At 35.7% G+C, this 13,676-nt stretch overlaps 1 protein-coding gene across 2 annotated transcripts in view; it reads left to right on the top strand.

Moving 5' to 3' along the window:
• The window catches only part of LOC134644808 (inactive dipeptidyl peptidase 10-like), a 249,256-nt gene that overhangs the window by 193,696 nt on the left and 41,884 nt on the right, over positions 1 to 13,676 (top strand). For both annotated transcript variants that reach the window (XM_063497892.1, XM_063497893.2), the window contains exon 6: positions 13,274 to 13,326. In XM_063497892.1, the coding sequence (XP_063353962.1) occupies positions 13,274 to 13,326 (53 nt within the window). The remainder of the gene's footprint in view (positions 1 to 13,273; positions 13,327 to 13,676) is intronic.

Below are 13,676 nucleotides of genomic sequence, written 5' to 3'. Positions count from 1 at the left end.
TACCTGAATGTGGCTTATACTGTACATCTTTTTGAGCCTTTAATCCATTTGAAAAACCAAATCTTTAACAACTGATTGGTTCAATCAGTCGTGTGTGTAAAGCATTTCTGGAGTACTGTTTTTAGCCTCAAACAAATACACATTTTGAGTTCTGCTGAGTGTTATGTGTGGATGAGTTTCAAGAATCAGTTTTCTGAGCGCTGATTTTTTTTTTTAATGTGTCATATTTTATGGGGAAATGGAAAGCATATCTGTAGTTTCAAAAATTTGGTACCTGTCTTTGAACCTGGAATGAATTATTTTTTTAGACCTGGGGGTAGCATAAAAATGTTCTCAGTACTACATTAACATATGGTACACATCCATGACAAACTAGCATTGCAAAAAGTACTACACACTACATATAAAATCATTATTGTTTAAGCTGATATTATGATTGTTTGTTTGTTTTTCAAATTTCTTTTATCTTATTAGTTGTTGCTTATTTTCAAATCCAGAATTTATATAGGAACACTATCACTCATGCCGAGTCTTGGTTTTTGCCTCTTGGTAAATGTAAAGTCCAGTGTGCTCCATTTAGGTCTCTGCCAACACCTGTGAGAAACAGCTGGGGTTAATCAGATAGCTGATTTTTTTTATGAAGGATCAATGTTCAAAGTGACAGTTTCAGATTGACTGTAATTTGACACATTACTGTTCTATAAATACTGATTAGCTCCACTTTAAGGACAAAAACTCACCTGAAATCCGTATGTGTGGAAATCACAAAGACCACGTGTATTCGTAGACTAAGTACCCTGATTACTTGGATTGGTCATGGGTTTTGGCAGGTTTAAGATCACAGCATAATGCATTATGTGATTTTCCCTTCATTATTGTGAAAGTTGTACAGAAATGGTTTGAAAAGACAACCTGAGAGCCCTCAGACACCAGTGTGAGTATGTGAGCAGGGACTGGAACTTAGCCAGTGCTTCCACATTAACTCCAGTGTGTTTGTTCATGGTAATGAAAAGCCATGTGGCTCATTAATATTGTCTAACAGCAGGACAGCAGAGGATTTCTACAGCATCCGCTCACTGGTTTTAGTCTTTTTTTATGTGGCGTTTAATAGCAAAAATCCTGATTCTTTAACCACCCATAGGTGTCAGTGAGGTTTTCTGTCAGACTTGCAACCTGTTGCATCATCCTAGTGCATCCTGGGATACACTAAAACTCCCTCGAAATATAACAAATATTAATCCTGAAATGTGAAATGTAACCAAAAAAGCATAACAGCAAAGAAAACCAATTTTTCTCTGTACATTTCTTTTAAATTAAACTAAACAGCTTACTGACTTTATCGATTACACAGGTGGTGATTAGCAGCATTCACAGTGTTTCAGCACATCCTGTGTGGATGCAGTAAAAATTTTACTTATGCCCAAGGCTTAGCCAGAGATACTAATGAAGGTGAGGAATGTGCTGAACTTTTATTCCATTAAAACAATTTAAATGATGAACACCCAGAGGTCGACATTTTATTTTATCAGATCTTCCCAGGGAATTAGATCATTATAATTATAAGCACACTATAATAAGCAGAGGCCATTGCCTTAATTTGTTACAATATGAAGATACTATATAGCTCCTCAACAAAGTAACACTTGATATAATTTGATACAGTGGAACTAAAACCATGGAAAACTATGCTGTCAAGCATGTTATTAAAGAACTGCAGAGTTATCTCAGATCAAGAAATAGGATGCAGTATGTGAAGGATGCTTACAAGAAGCAGTCTGTGCACTGATTTGATGGTTTACGGTTGATTTTTAGATAGTTACTGTGCCAGGATAGACACGAGATGTAAATGATCAAAGACTTGAGTGATTACACATGAAGCAGTGGTATTAATGTGTCCCATTATATGTTGGAATGAATTAGCTTAATAGGCATTTGAATAAAACCCAATTATATTTGCAATTAGACTATTTGTAAGTGATAAATGTCTTGGATGACATCTGGAAATCATTTCCTTTTTATTTTTTTTATAATAATAATTTAATATAAACAGTCCCAAATTAATAAGAAACATAATGCTCCTTTTCTTCAAACATTCATTTGGATAATATCTTCAAATAATAGTAATTAGTATCAATAAAGAGTGATTGTGGTATTGATTAAATATTGAAAAAGTAAAAGCACAAAAAATACCTCTTCCTTAAAATAAATTCTAAATTAAGGTGTTGCATATAGTGTTATCTGGCAGGTAACACCTTCTCTTCATGGTTCAAAACTCTTGGTATTGTTAGCTGACGATAATTTACTCATTTTACAAAATGACTAAATAATTTTTAGAATGAGCAGCTCACAGTAATTAAAATGCAATGAATTCCATCATTGACTATAACCACTTTATCATGCAGTCTGTTTTTAACATTAACATTCCTTTCTCTGTTACACCTCCCTCCAGCACTCTGTTTCCATTAAAAAATACAAATATGACAGTTTTGTTTTGCATTGCATATACTCTTGTAAACACATATTGCAATCAGCTAAATATTTTAACATCCAAATTTGAATCTCTTGTCAGTCACATGACACAGTAGAGGTTGTCCAATACGCACATGCAAGATTTTTGTTATGTTTTGCATAATTTAGTAAACTGACTAAAGTCAGTTTTGTATTCTATCGAAATCGTTCAAAATCATTTATTTTAAATGTTTTTTTCCCCTAATTTTTATGAGCTCATTGTAATCCCATGCTTTGATCTATGAATTATACTGTGAAGTCTGTGCTTGCAGTTAATCGTAACCTCTAATGAACGATGAAAAGAATAACAAAGAGACTTGGATCCGCGCTAAAATAAGCAAACCAGTCTCCTGCTAATCACGCACTTTGATCCAGTGCTGCCTTTGAACTAATAAGTTGTTTTATAGAGTGCAGCCTTTGTACTTGCTGTTCGTAAGCGACAGCGGTTTTAGGTGGTTATGTGGATCTGATGTGAATGGAGGAGTTTCCTGCTACAAGGTCCAGGAGAAAGCTCTTGTAGCCTCACCTGTCTGTGGGATTACATACTGTTATCTACCTACATCTGTATCTGGGAGTGATTAAGCTTGAGAAAAGCTCATAATCTCTAGGTTCATGTTTGTCACTGCTCACAACTGGCTGGTGTTTTCTTAGCCTTGCAGACACCGTGTAATGTTTGAAATCTTTGCTGCCTATAGTGCTATTTTACTCTCTTTGTATGCCATCGCTATAGGCTGTTGATTTAAGTATGTGTATGTATCTGCATTCAAATATAGTGGGAGAGAGATCTCTCCTGCTCCTAACATTCATATATTCTGTTCTTTTTCCACTGAAGTAGAGGGAACATGAAAAAATACATAATTAGGTTTAAGCTATAAAGACACAGAAGTGCGTGGGTTTGAAGTTGACAGATTTTTCACTGATTCTGAGTGACAGCCTCTACTGATTGCATGTCAAGGCATAACTGGATTGAAAGCTTACATTTGTTCTGCATTTTTCCAGCCATACCAATGCAACACTTCAAGCTTGTTTCTGTCTGTCACTGGAAAAGTTGAAAAGCCATTTACCTTCTGAGCAGTCTTTTAAGAAATTAGCAATTTAGCATTTTCATAGCTGATCAGTTTATATTCAAGTGTCCCAGTTTGAGGAAGAATTGCTAATAAAGGATCAAATAATCTAAGTGGGAAATGGCAGTGGGGAGTCACAGATGTAATGCTGAAAACAAAGAGGGAAAATGAGAGAGATGCTATCTGTGCTGTCTCTGTTGAGCCCACCTGGCATTTCAGGGAAAAACAAACCACAAATATGGGAAAAGCAGAAAACAAATATCGTCCTGATGCACAATTTTACTTTGGAAAACAGCACCTGTGTCCCAAAGCAACATCTCTGCATTCTGTTTAATAAATTTCAAATGAGTGTGAACGGTGGCTGCTGCACTGAATAGCGATACCCACTATTATATAGGCTATCAACATTTCTCCAATAATGCCAGCAAAATAAAAGTACCCCTTTGTGATTTTGTTGTTAAAGCAAAACACCTGCATTCCTGTGTCCTTAAATGCCTCTTGTTTGGTGTACTGCAACCATAACGGATGAATATAGCAATACTCTGAGACATGTAAACAAAGGGATTTTCACAGAAAATAAACAAGCATCAAGCTACATAGGCTTATGTAGCTTAGGTGATGTGAGATAGAATTTGTCTGTGAGATTATCCGAAGCTGACATCTATCCCTTTGATATGTCTGATTGCAGTAGGCAATTGCAAACAATGTTACAAATCAATAGGGAGGACATTCTCTAAATCCTTCACTTAAATACAAGTGAAGGATTTAGAGGATTTGATGGACTGTGGACTGTGATTCTAATATGTAAAACATTTTTTTTAATGTAGAAAACTGAAAAATCCATATAGTATCATGTCAGGAGTGTCAAATTCAGTTTCAGTGTCACAATTTAGAAGTACGAAATTAGATGTCATCCAGACCTTTATATTTTTATGACATGCCTGTGGTTTAACTGATTGATTTGTATCATCTGGATTTATGGATTTAAAAAAGCTGAGTATCATCTGCATAACAATGAAAATGTTTGCAGTGTTTTAAGTAAAGGTTTGGTCCTGGCACATAACCCCGTGGAACTCCACAAACGTAACCTTGGACTGTGGGAGGAAGCTGGAGTACCAGGGGAGAACCCACGCAAACACGGGGAGAACGTGCAAACTCCCCAGCGAGATGGTGAAGTCAAACTCAGGACTGTGTTGCTGTGAGGCAACAGTGGTAACCACAACGCCCCTTTAGTGTATCACATTTCCTTTAATACCAACAGTGTCTTCAGGTTTCTGTATTAAAATATCATAATCAATAGTATTGAATACTGCTCTGAGGCACACAGAGATGAGTCCACTGTCAGAGGCCATAAGAAGATAATTTGTACCCTTCACTGCTGCTGTTTCTGTGCTAGGATGCACTCTTCAAATAAACCATTCCTCTGCAGATGAATAACCCGCAGTTTCACAACTATTCTTACTGGGATTTGTAAGTATTGACCACATCAAAAGTGAAGTAATAGAAGGCTAAGCTATTTGCAGTGTAAAATTATATTCTTTAAATATAACCCTAGGATCTAAACTAAAGAAAAACTAAAAATCCTCAAGCTGTGAACAGACTCTTGGTGTGCCTTGTGTATTGTATCTAAATGTGCTTGTGATAATGGCAAGCAAAAATATAAACAAAGACAAACGAAAATATAAGTTTCAAAGCCCACCTTTTTATAGTTCCTAGAGCCAAAATTACCATAGCTGCCACATAGTGACAGGAGAGTAGGATGTCAGCTTCACATATCCTGTAGTGTAAAGCTTTGTTATTCTTTGGTTGCCTTTTGGTAGACATGTTTTCCCTTCTCACAGAGCCATCCAGGGAGCTGCTTCCACTACACTATTGATTTTTATAAGTGGGCTGATGCCCAGCAGGGGAGGGGAAGGCTCAGATTCACTTCTTCTGTGGTGACATCCATGAAAGTTTAGTTAAATGTCTGTAGGTTGTTTTTCTTCCTTTTGTCTCACTCCAAACACTACAACAGACCATATACTGTAAAGTCTCGTCTGAAGGAATAAACTCAACTACAGCAATTCTAACTACAATTTAACCAAGTCTTGTGTTAGATTTCAGCTGAAATACAGATTTTAACTTTCGCTGTTTTGCTGTTGTTCATAAAAATAGATACAGTAGTTGCAACGCGCGTTCGCGTACATATAAAAGGCACTGTTTTTGTCCGCTAGAGTGGGATTTTCACGGCATATTCTGCACCACATCTCTGTGCGTTCATCATTTGTTTGAAGCCAGCTCACCTCCTGCAACCACTTTTCCAAGAATACGCGCTTTTTTTGCGGTTCGGACTCCTTCTGACATTTCTTTGGAGGTGGAGGAACACCAAAGTAATTGCTTAAAGGAGCTTGCTTCTTCGGCATCTTTAAGAGTTCTAAACAAATGTCTGTCCTCCTCCAGAAAATCTTATGTACGCAAACGCACGTTGCAACTTCTTATCTGGTGCACGTCTTTTATTTTGACAGCGAATGCGCACCTGCAGACCACATGTGTGCACCCTGCTTATAATATATGTGTTTTTTTAAACAGGTTCATATACTAAAAACATAATCTCACTGGGAGGGGTTATGTTCAATGGGAATTCAAACTCAGACTGCTTGAGTTAGATTTAACCGAAACGCTTGTTTTTCTTCCATCCTTCACTTTTATTGTTTGTTTTTTTTTTGACAAAACTTTTATTTCCCACAAGCCTAAAAAAGGTCAGTTACTTGACAGACAGAGACCAGCCAAATGTCCTTGAGTGTGTAAAAAGGATTATAACTATATACTGTCCTGACTGCAGGCACCTTCTCTCTTGTTTCTGTTTACAGTCACATTTTGTTTTGCATGTTTAATTTTTATTAGTCATATTAGTACTAATATGGTCATAGAATGACATGCACATTAATACAAACTTTTTTGTCTTTTCTTTAAGTTAAATTATTTATAATGCTTTAATTTAGTAAAATTCACTAGCCAACGGGAAAGATGTGGAAGATACTAATTTATCTCTTAATATAAAACCCATGAGCATAATTGTTTTAAAAAATACTTCTAAAAGAGACTAAATTAAAAACTGAGCTGTTAAATAGTGACTTTGGCTTTCACAGGGTTTTTGCTGCTGTTCATGAAAAATGCAGTTGATTAAAAGTTAAATTAACATAATATGTGCTTTTTTTTCAAACTATGGTACTTATGCGGAAAATATTTTTCAGGTTAGGCTATATTCAGAGTTTCAGTTTCAAATGAGGTGGAAGGTTCACGTTTCACTGAATTTTTTTATTTACTTATTTATCAAGTAATTCTTTTGTAACTGAAATTTTCATATACATTCAGTCGTTGATTTAAAAAATGTGAGCAGATATTTTTATTGTTTGTAATCTTCTGCTAAGTTTTTACACTGCTAGAATCGCAGCTACTGGAAAACAGAACACACCAAGAATACCTGATCAATCAACTTTTGTCGAAACCGATTTCCACGTCTCCTTTATTGCAGAACAGTAATATGTAAATATTTAATATGTAAATGCTCTAATGTTCAGGCACAACAATAGTAATAAACTTCAGCACATGGGTGCACTCAAAGTTAAAACAATTAATTCAATTTAACATGTTTGTTTCACCCGCGACCCTGAAAAGGATAAGCGGCAGTGAATGGATGGATGGATGTTTGTTTCATCACTTTGTAAATTTTAGGACACAATTTTCTGCAGTATTAGCTTCTTGTCTTATTTTCAAAAGTTTTTCATTTTACTGATATATCTTTATGTTATTTAGTGATTTTTATCATGATTTTATCATTATGTGATTACAAACAAAGTTGATTACCATCTTCATGATACTTATTTTAGGGTGTTTCAAGCCAACACAAAGAAAGCCTGGGTCTGTTCAATTTCCTCCATAGTATAGACACACTCAAAACAACTACTCTAGTAAGCTAATGCTAAGTTCTCCAAAAACAAACATTTTAAACTAACAAGATGAGATAACTCTTTATTGCCATTGCACAGTCATACCTATAACAATAGTACAATGAAATTTAAAACCGTCCCATGTTGGCACAACAAAACACAACACAGTAACTTAAAGTGGATTTTTTGTGCAAGAAAGGTATGAGCAAAAAAAACCCAGAATTTATGAATAAACAAAAGAATGGTTGAATGTTTATTGCACATTGGATTCTAATCGACATATAGTAGTAAAAAAACACATAGACCCACACATACACGTAGAAAATATTAAAAACAAAGCACCAAACGTGAAGAGCAGTGAGCCACTGTATCTATATGCGCCGCCATCTTGTTCATCATAATAAAGTATGTAGTGAGTAAGCTTAAAGCTGGCTACACCATATAAAGACAAGGAGAGATAAGAAAAAGCAAATAAATGATGTGCATGTCAACTCAGCATTTGTGAACAACTCTGATTTGTTAATACTGAAAAAAATGGACCTACAGTATCTCTCCCATAGCTCTGTTTATAAGTGAGTAATATAGGAAACAGTAGACTAATTATATCGGAATTCATAAAATGTACCAACTTTATATTACAATTCTGAAATTACTAATGTTGCATCATATTTTGGGACTTGTAAGCAATGATTGTGAAGAATATATGTTAAAAGCATGAACTTTACATCTGAGACACAGTTTGAGCAAAAGAATATGAATACTGTAAAAAAGCTTTTGGAGTTGGGCCCTTAATTAAATTAATTCAGTTGGCACCCATTCTGTCATTTTGAGTGGTAAATGTATCTTTCCATGTCAGATTTTCTCTTTGAAGTTGATTTAGAGAAAGAGGTTTTTAAGACCATTAACTGATTCATATTATAGAAATATATTAAGGTTGCAGTTCTGCATCAAGAACTAAGACAGTTTAAATTTCCAACACGTTTTTTTATTAAAAATACCCCACTAATACCCTCTTAATCATGTGTTACATACATTTTATCATCTCATTACCTTTTCATATCTAATACCTTTTATCACATTTTCAGTTTGCAGCTTAAGGTTAATTAGGCTGACACCTGTGATCTGTAGTGTTTTGCTTTATCAGCCAAAAAAAGTTAATTACAGATAACTGAACTTGAAATTTTAGTTGTTTTTTTTTTAGCTATAGTTACAAAAACTGAAATCACTAGATAATTAAACTTTGGAAGAGGGCACTTTAATCCTTTTAGACAAGAATCCTTGTTGTGATGTTGTCAAAGGTGGGTTTTTTTAAACATCCAGCTTGCATCCATACGTTTGGTTCTTGACATTAAATTGTTCTTCACAGCATTGAGTGCTGAAAATGTCACAACCTTTTTTTTTATTACGAAGTCGGCAACAAAGGTCACCATACCCATGTGTGCTCTACACCTAAAATTAATGGCATATCACTGAAAAGTTCATTTGGGGCCTGTAAAGACTGTTTCATGGCAAAAAAAAAAAAGAGAGGAATTTTCAGCCTGTCAGGGTTTGAGAAATGTGTACAGTGCACTATGAAGAATCAGGTTTTACTTCCAGGAACAGTTCTCCGCAACACTGAAAGATATTTGTAATAAAGCCTGTAAATTTATATTGAACACACTCAACCTCAGTGTTAGCCACAATACATTCAGTATGCACTGAGAAGCTACACTCTGCATAAAGTCGATATGAGTCACTTGGACCTTGGTCAATCTTCTTCTCTCTAACCAGTAATTCACTCTCTTGATGAACAGGAATCTCTATTATTGATGTTCCAGCTTATTGTTATTGGTTGTGCTTTAGGCATCATAACCAAAGCTTTATTGCAGTCTTTCAAAATGTCTTTTGACTTCCATGATTGTAAGAAACATCTGCTTTGTTTCCTCAAGTGCTCTTAAGATAAAAATATAGTGATGTTTTCTTCAGGGATTAGACTTAATCCTCATTAGTAAGTGAACCTAGTATTATGCCATTTCATATTTAAGGGAGAGCCGACATACTGTTATAAAAAAGCTTAAACCTGCAATAACTTGTTATCTCAGTGCAACAGACACAAACTCCAGTAGATAAAGACCCATTAAGTTTTATGTATTAAGCACAAGGTCAAAAACGCATTCTCTCTCCTTTCCCTCCTGTTTTTGGACTTGATTGAAACATCCTCATGGTTTGTTCCTTAAAAGTAAATACATATATGCATGTGAAACAAAAAGTATGGGCTTTGTCATTTCTAATTTTTTACATATAAAAATATAATACAAATATAATAAAATTAATCTGGTCTCAGCCGATCTTAAAAATTAGCAATTACAACCTCAGATGTGCAACAACAAATAGCATGTTTTGTCAATTATTTCCCCAAAAAGTTAGATGCAGAAGCAATGTGTGAAAAAGTAAATAAATCCTTAGTGCTGCAATAAAAATTAAGGGGGTAAGTGGCAGGTCATGAGCAAGTGATCACCTCTATAATAACAGAAATTTAGGCAGTTTGTTGGTCAGGGGCATCCAGGTGTTTGTGGACTGATGGACAATCTGAAATGAGAAAAATTAGTCACACATGGAAAACATTCTAGACAGTATCTAATCATGCCACAGAACTTCTGGAACAATGTGCTTTTGGCATATAAGACCAGGACAGAAATATTTAGCAATAATGAACAAAAATACGCAGTTTTTCGTATTTCCCAAACACCTGATGCTGCACCTGTCAAGCATGGTGGTGGGGGTGATAATTTGGGCTTTAAAAACAAATGTTTTAGTCATAATGCAGAGTGGCATATCAAATGTGGGTCCTGCAACAAGAAAACAACAGAATGTTTGAAAAAGAATCAATGTGTCGCAATGACGTTGTCCAGACCTGAACCTGAATGAAATGCGGTGGCGGGACCATAAGAGAGCTGTGCATAAATGAATGCCAACAAACCTCAATGAAATGCAGAAATACTGTAAAGAGTCGACCAAAACTCCTCCACAATGATGTGGCAGAGTGAAAGTAAAGTCATACAGGAAACAATTACCAATCATTGTTCATGTTACTTACTCACACAGAGTGTACTTGTACTCAAGGGTTGTTGTTCTTCTCTGGTTAGAATTTGAAAAATTAGAACCTTGTAAACACAAAATTATTTTTTTTATTATTATTTCCCAAATGCATAAAACCTTAGAATTAAAAAAAGGACAAACTGTAACAATTGTAGACTAAAATGTACACTACAACTCGAAAGTCTTTTTTTAATTATACACAGATATTTGCACCACATAGTTGTTAAACAAATATGAACCACATTACAGAAAATGAACTCTGTTACGTATTGAAGAGTTTTTATTGTAAATGATTTAAAGATGTTGTTATGTCTGCACGACATCTACCTTTGGGCTGTTATAAGCTTTTTGGACAAATAAACTATATTATTCAATATTTTAAGTGAATGTGATCACAGCATGTGGTAAATACACAAATCCATATAAATGACAGTCACATAACTCATGTCTGAAATTAATGAACTAGCATGCCTGCCTCACTGTAATTCTTAATGTGAAGTCTGCACATTTTCACATACCTTCTCTGACAAATTCAATTGTAGCTTCTTAAAACAGGAACATTATATTTCATCCATAATTGCCACACACTATACAAAGCAATTTAAACTCTGAGCTACAGCAGTGATTGCCTCTTTGTTGTGTTCTATATGCGTAAATCTCAGTTTATATTAAAAGGATAAAGAAGCTATTTTTGTCTGCTTACTCATTCAAAAGGAATCGCCACAGCAGGTAGCTCTGCATGTTTGATTTGGCAGATTTCTTTACATTGGATAACCTTCCTGACGCAGCCCCAAAGGGATCTGTGTCTCTTCCTAGGATTGAAGCGGGCAGTTATATTGCCGGGATAAGGTAAATAAATATATATCTGGATTTGTCCATACATTTATCCTCCATGCTGGAGGATATGTTTCATAACATCTATGAGAAGCTCTGTATCTGTGAGAAAACAATGTTTACCAAGTAATACAAGCTGAGGAAGTCAAGTTATGCTCCTGTCACAGGGTACTGGGGAGAAAACGTGCCAGGAGGCATAAGGTATTTTTTAAAAAATAAATAAAAAAGATTAAATTGGTTAGTCTCTTCTTGGTTTGCACAGCCTGAAGGAATGGGTCAAAATGGACAAATCAAAGATCTCATTTGTGCCACTGGAGTGTAGAGTATGTCTTGCAATAACATCCACAATGAAATGAAAAGGTGCTGATAACAATTTCTAAGGGCAAGTCTCTCCTTTTCTTCACTTGGATGATTTATATGTAAGAATTCTAAAAGATTTTAGACATTTTTAAGCATATCATAATATAAGTTTAGTGGTGTACAGTTAGTTGAAATGTAGTCTATCAACCTTGTCACTGAGTTTGTCTGCATTATTGCTAGTAGTTGTCACAGATGTTTTGCAAATGTGCTTGTGTCATCTTCATTGCTACTCAGTTGCTGTACAGCTTACAACAGGGAGCACAAGCATTTGTCAGAGTCATCAGAGTTAGATCAACTTCCCTTCCAGCTTGGGAGATCACTCATGTTGACTTGTCATGGCTATTTTAGTGAGAGCCCCCAACTGGGGCTCTGCACAATTCATAACCTTTATGCAGATTTCATGTCATTAAACTTTGTTTTTCCTCCTTTTCCCCCCTTTAGTTTTCTCACTTAGTTTTCATACTGTTGTTTCAGATAAGGCTCTTTGATGCCTGAGGATGCAGTAATAATACTGGATCGTGCTGAAGATCGATTGATCTATCTATCTATCTATTTTCAATGTTATGAAAAAGTCATAAAGTTTGGGGATAAAACTGGTTCACCTGTAAATAGATTTGTACTTGTTTTTGTATTTGTTTGTACAGAAAGAAATAATAAGGCTGTAAAGAATATTGTTTTACAGTCTCGAAACAGTGGACCATAACATTTCAAGTGTATATCACTGAACATTTGGAAGGTTTTGTTGCCTTCAGTGTCCTTTTCTAGGTAAATCTAAACTTTAATATAGTGGGAAAAGGAAAAAATAGACTTCTATCCATCAATCCATCCACTCAGCCATCCAATTACAATCAAGGAAAATGACAATACTAACTATCTTTGGTGAAACAATTGTACTCATTTTGATGACTGGAATAACATTATGTCTCGGCTTACATCAATTCCCAGTCAACTGCAGCTCTGATCTGCACTAATATTTACATTAGTACAGAATGTCATGTCAGAGTTGGCAATTCCTCTGCTTTGTATCAGAGCTGAATACTTGAGTGTCTTTTTCCTGATGGAATGCAAAAATCTGGGCTGTTTCTGTCCCCGATCACCAGCCACGGTCAGAGGTCTATTATCATGTCAAGCACAGCTTCTCCAGAGGGGGTGGGCGGGTGGTGGTTCAGACAGTTTACATGCACCCCTCTGTCATTTTGAATGCCTCTCCCTCGTTCCTTTCCATCTCTGTCTCTCCCGAGTTTTGAGCACATAGGCACTCGGCGATGATGGGTTTCTCAGATGGAATTAAAATGTCTCGTCCCACAGCTGTCACCCATGCAAATTGCATTGTCTACAGATTCTATCACAGAGAACAGCCAGCAATCTGTTTTCTTTGATGCCTTCCTTCTTTTCATTTTTATTTTGTCCTGATGTCATTATCGTGGCACTTCTGCTTCTCTCGTTAACGCTTCAATCACATTTTAATCTTTCTTGCATTCTCTCTGTATTTTGCTGCAGGTTTACCGCCACTCCTACATGGCCTCCTACAGCATCTACAATATTCACACTCGGTAAGTATTCCTCAGCGGTTACTGAGGGGCAACCTTTTTGGTAGTAACACCTGTCATTAGTGGAAAAATATCCATGACTCACAGGGGTTGACAAATTTGTAGAACACAGGCATTTTTATATAAGCTATGTACAATGAATAGAGTACTGTGGGATCAATTTACATGTTGTGACACACTTGAAACAAACTGTGTGTCTGTTTTTTGGATTGTTTGTCTTGTTCCAGATGTTAGCTGACTGAGATTAATAAACAAGCAGACCCAAGCTGCATTCTAAGGGCCCCACATGTTCAGGGGCACCTGCCTGCCTAGAGTTTCCTCTTGTGCTATACTGGAGTTTATTTGCATGATTC

Source organism: Pelmatolapia mariae, linkage group LG16_19 (genome assembly GCF_036321145.2).
Source record: "Pelmatolapia mariae isolate MD_Pm_ZW linkage group LG16_19, Pm_UMD_F_2, whole genome shotgun sequence".
Lineage (NCBI taxonomy): Eukaryota > Metazoa > Chordata > Actinopteri > Cichliformes > Cichlidae > Pelmatolapia > Pelmatolapia mariae.
Note: the sequence above shows the minus strand (reverse complement) of the source record. Positions and strands in the feature narration are given on the sequence as shown.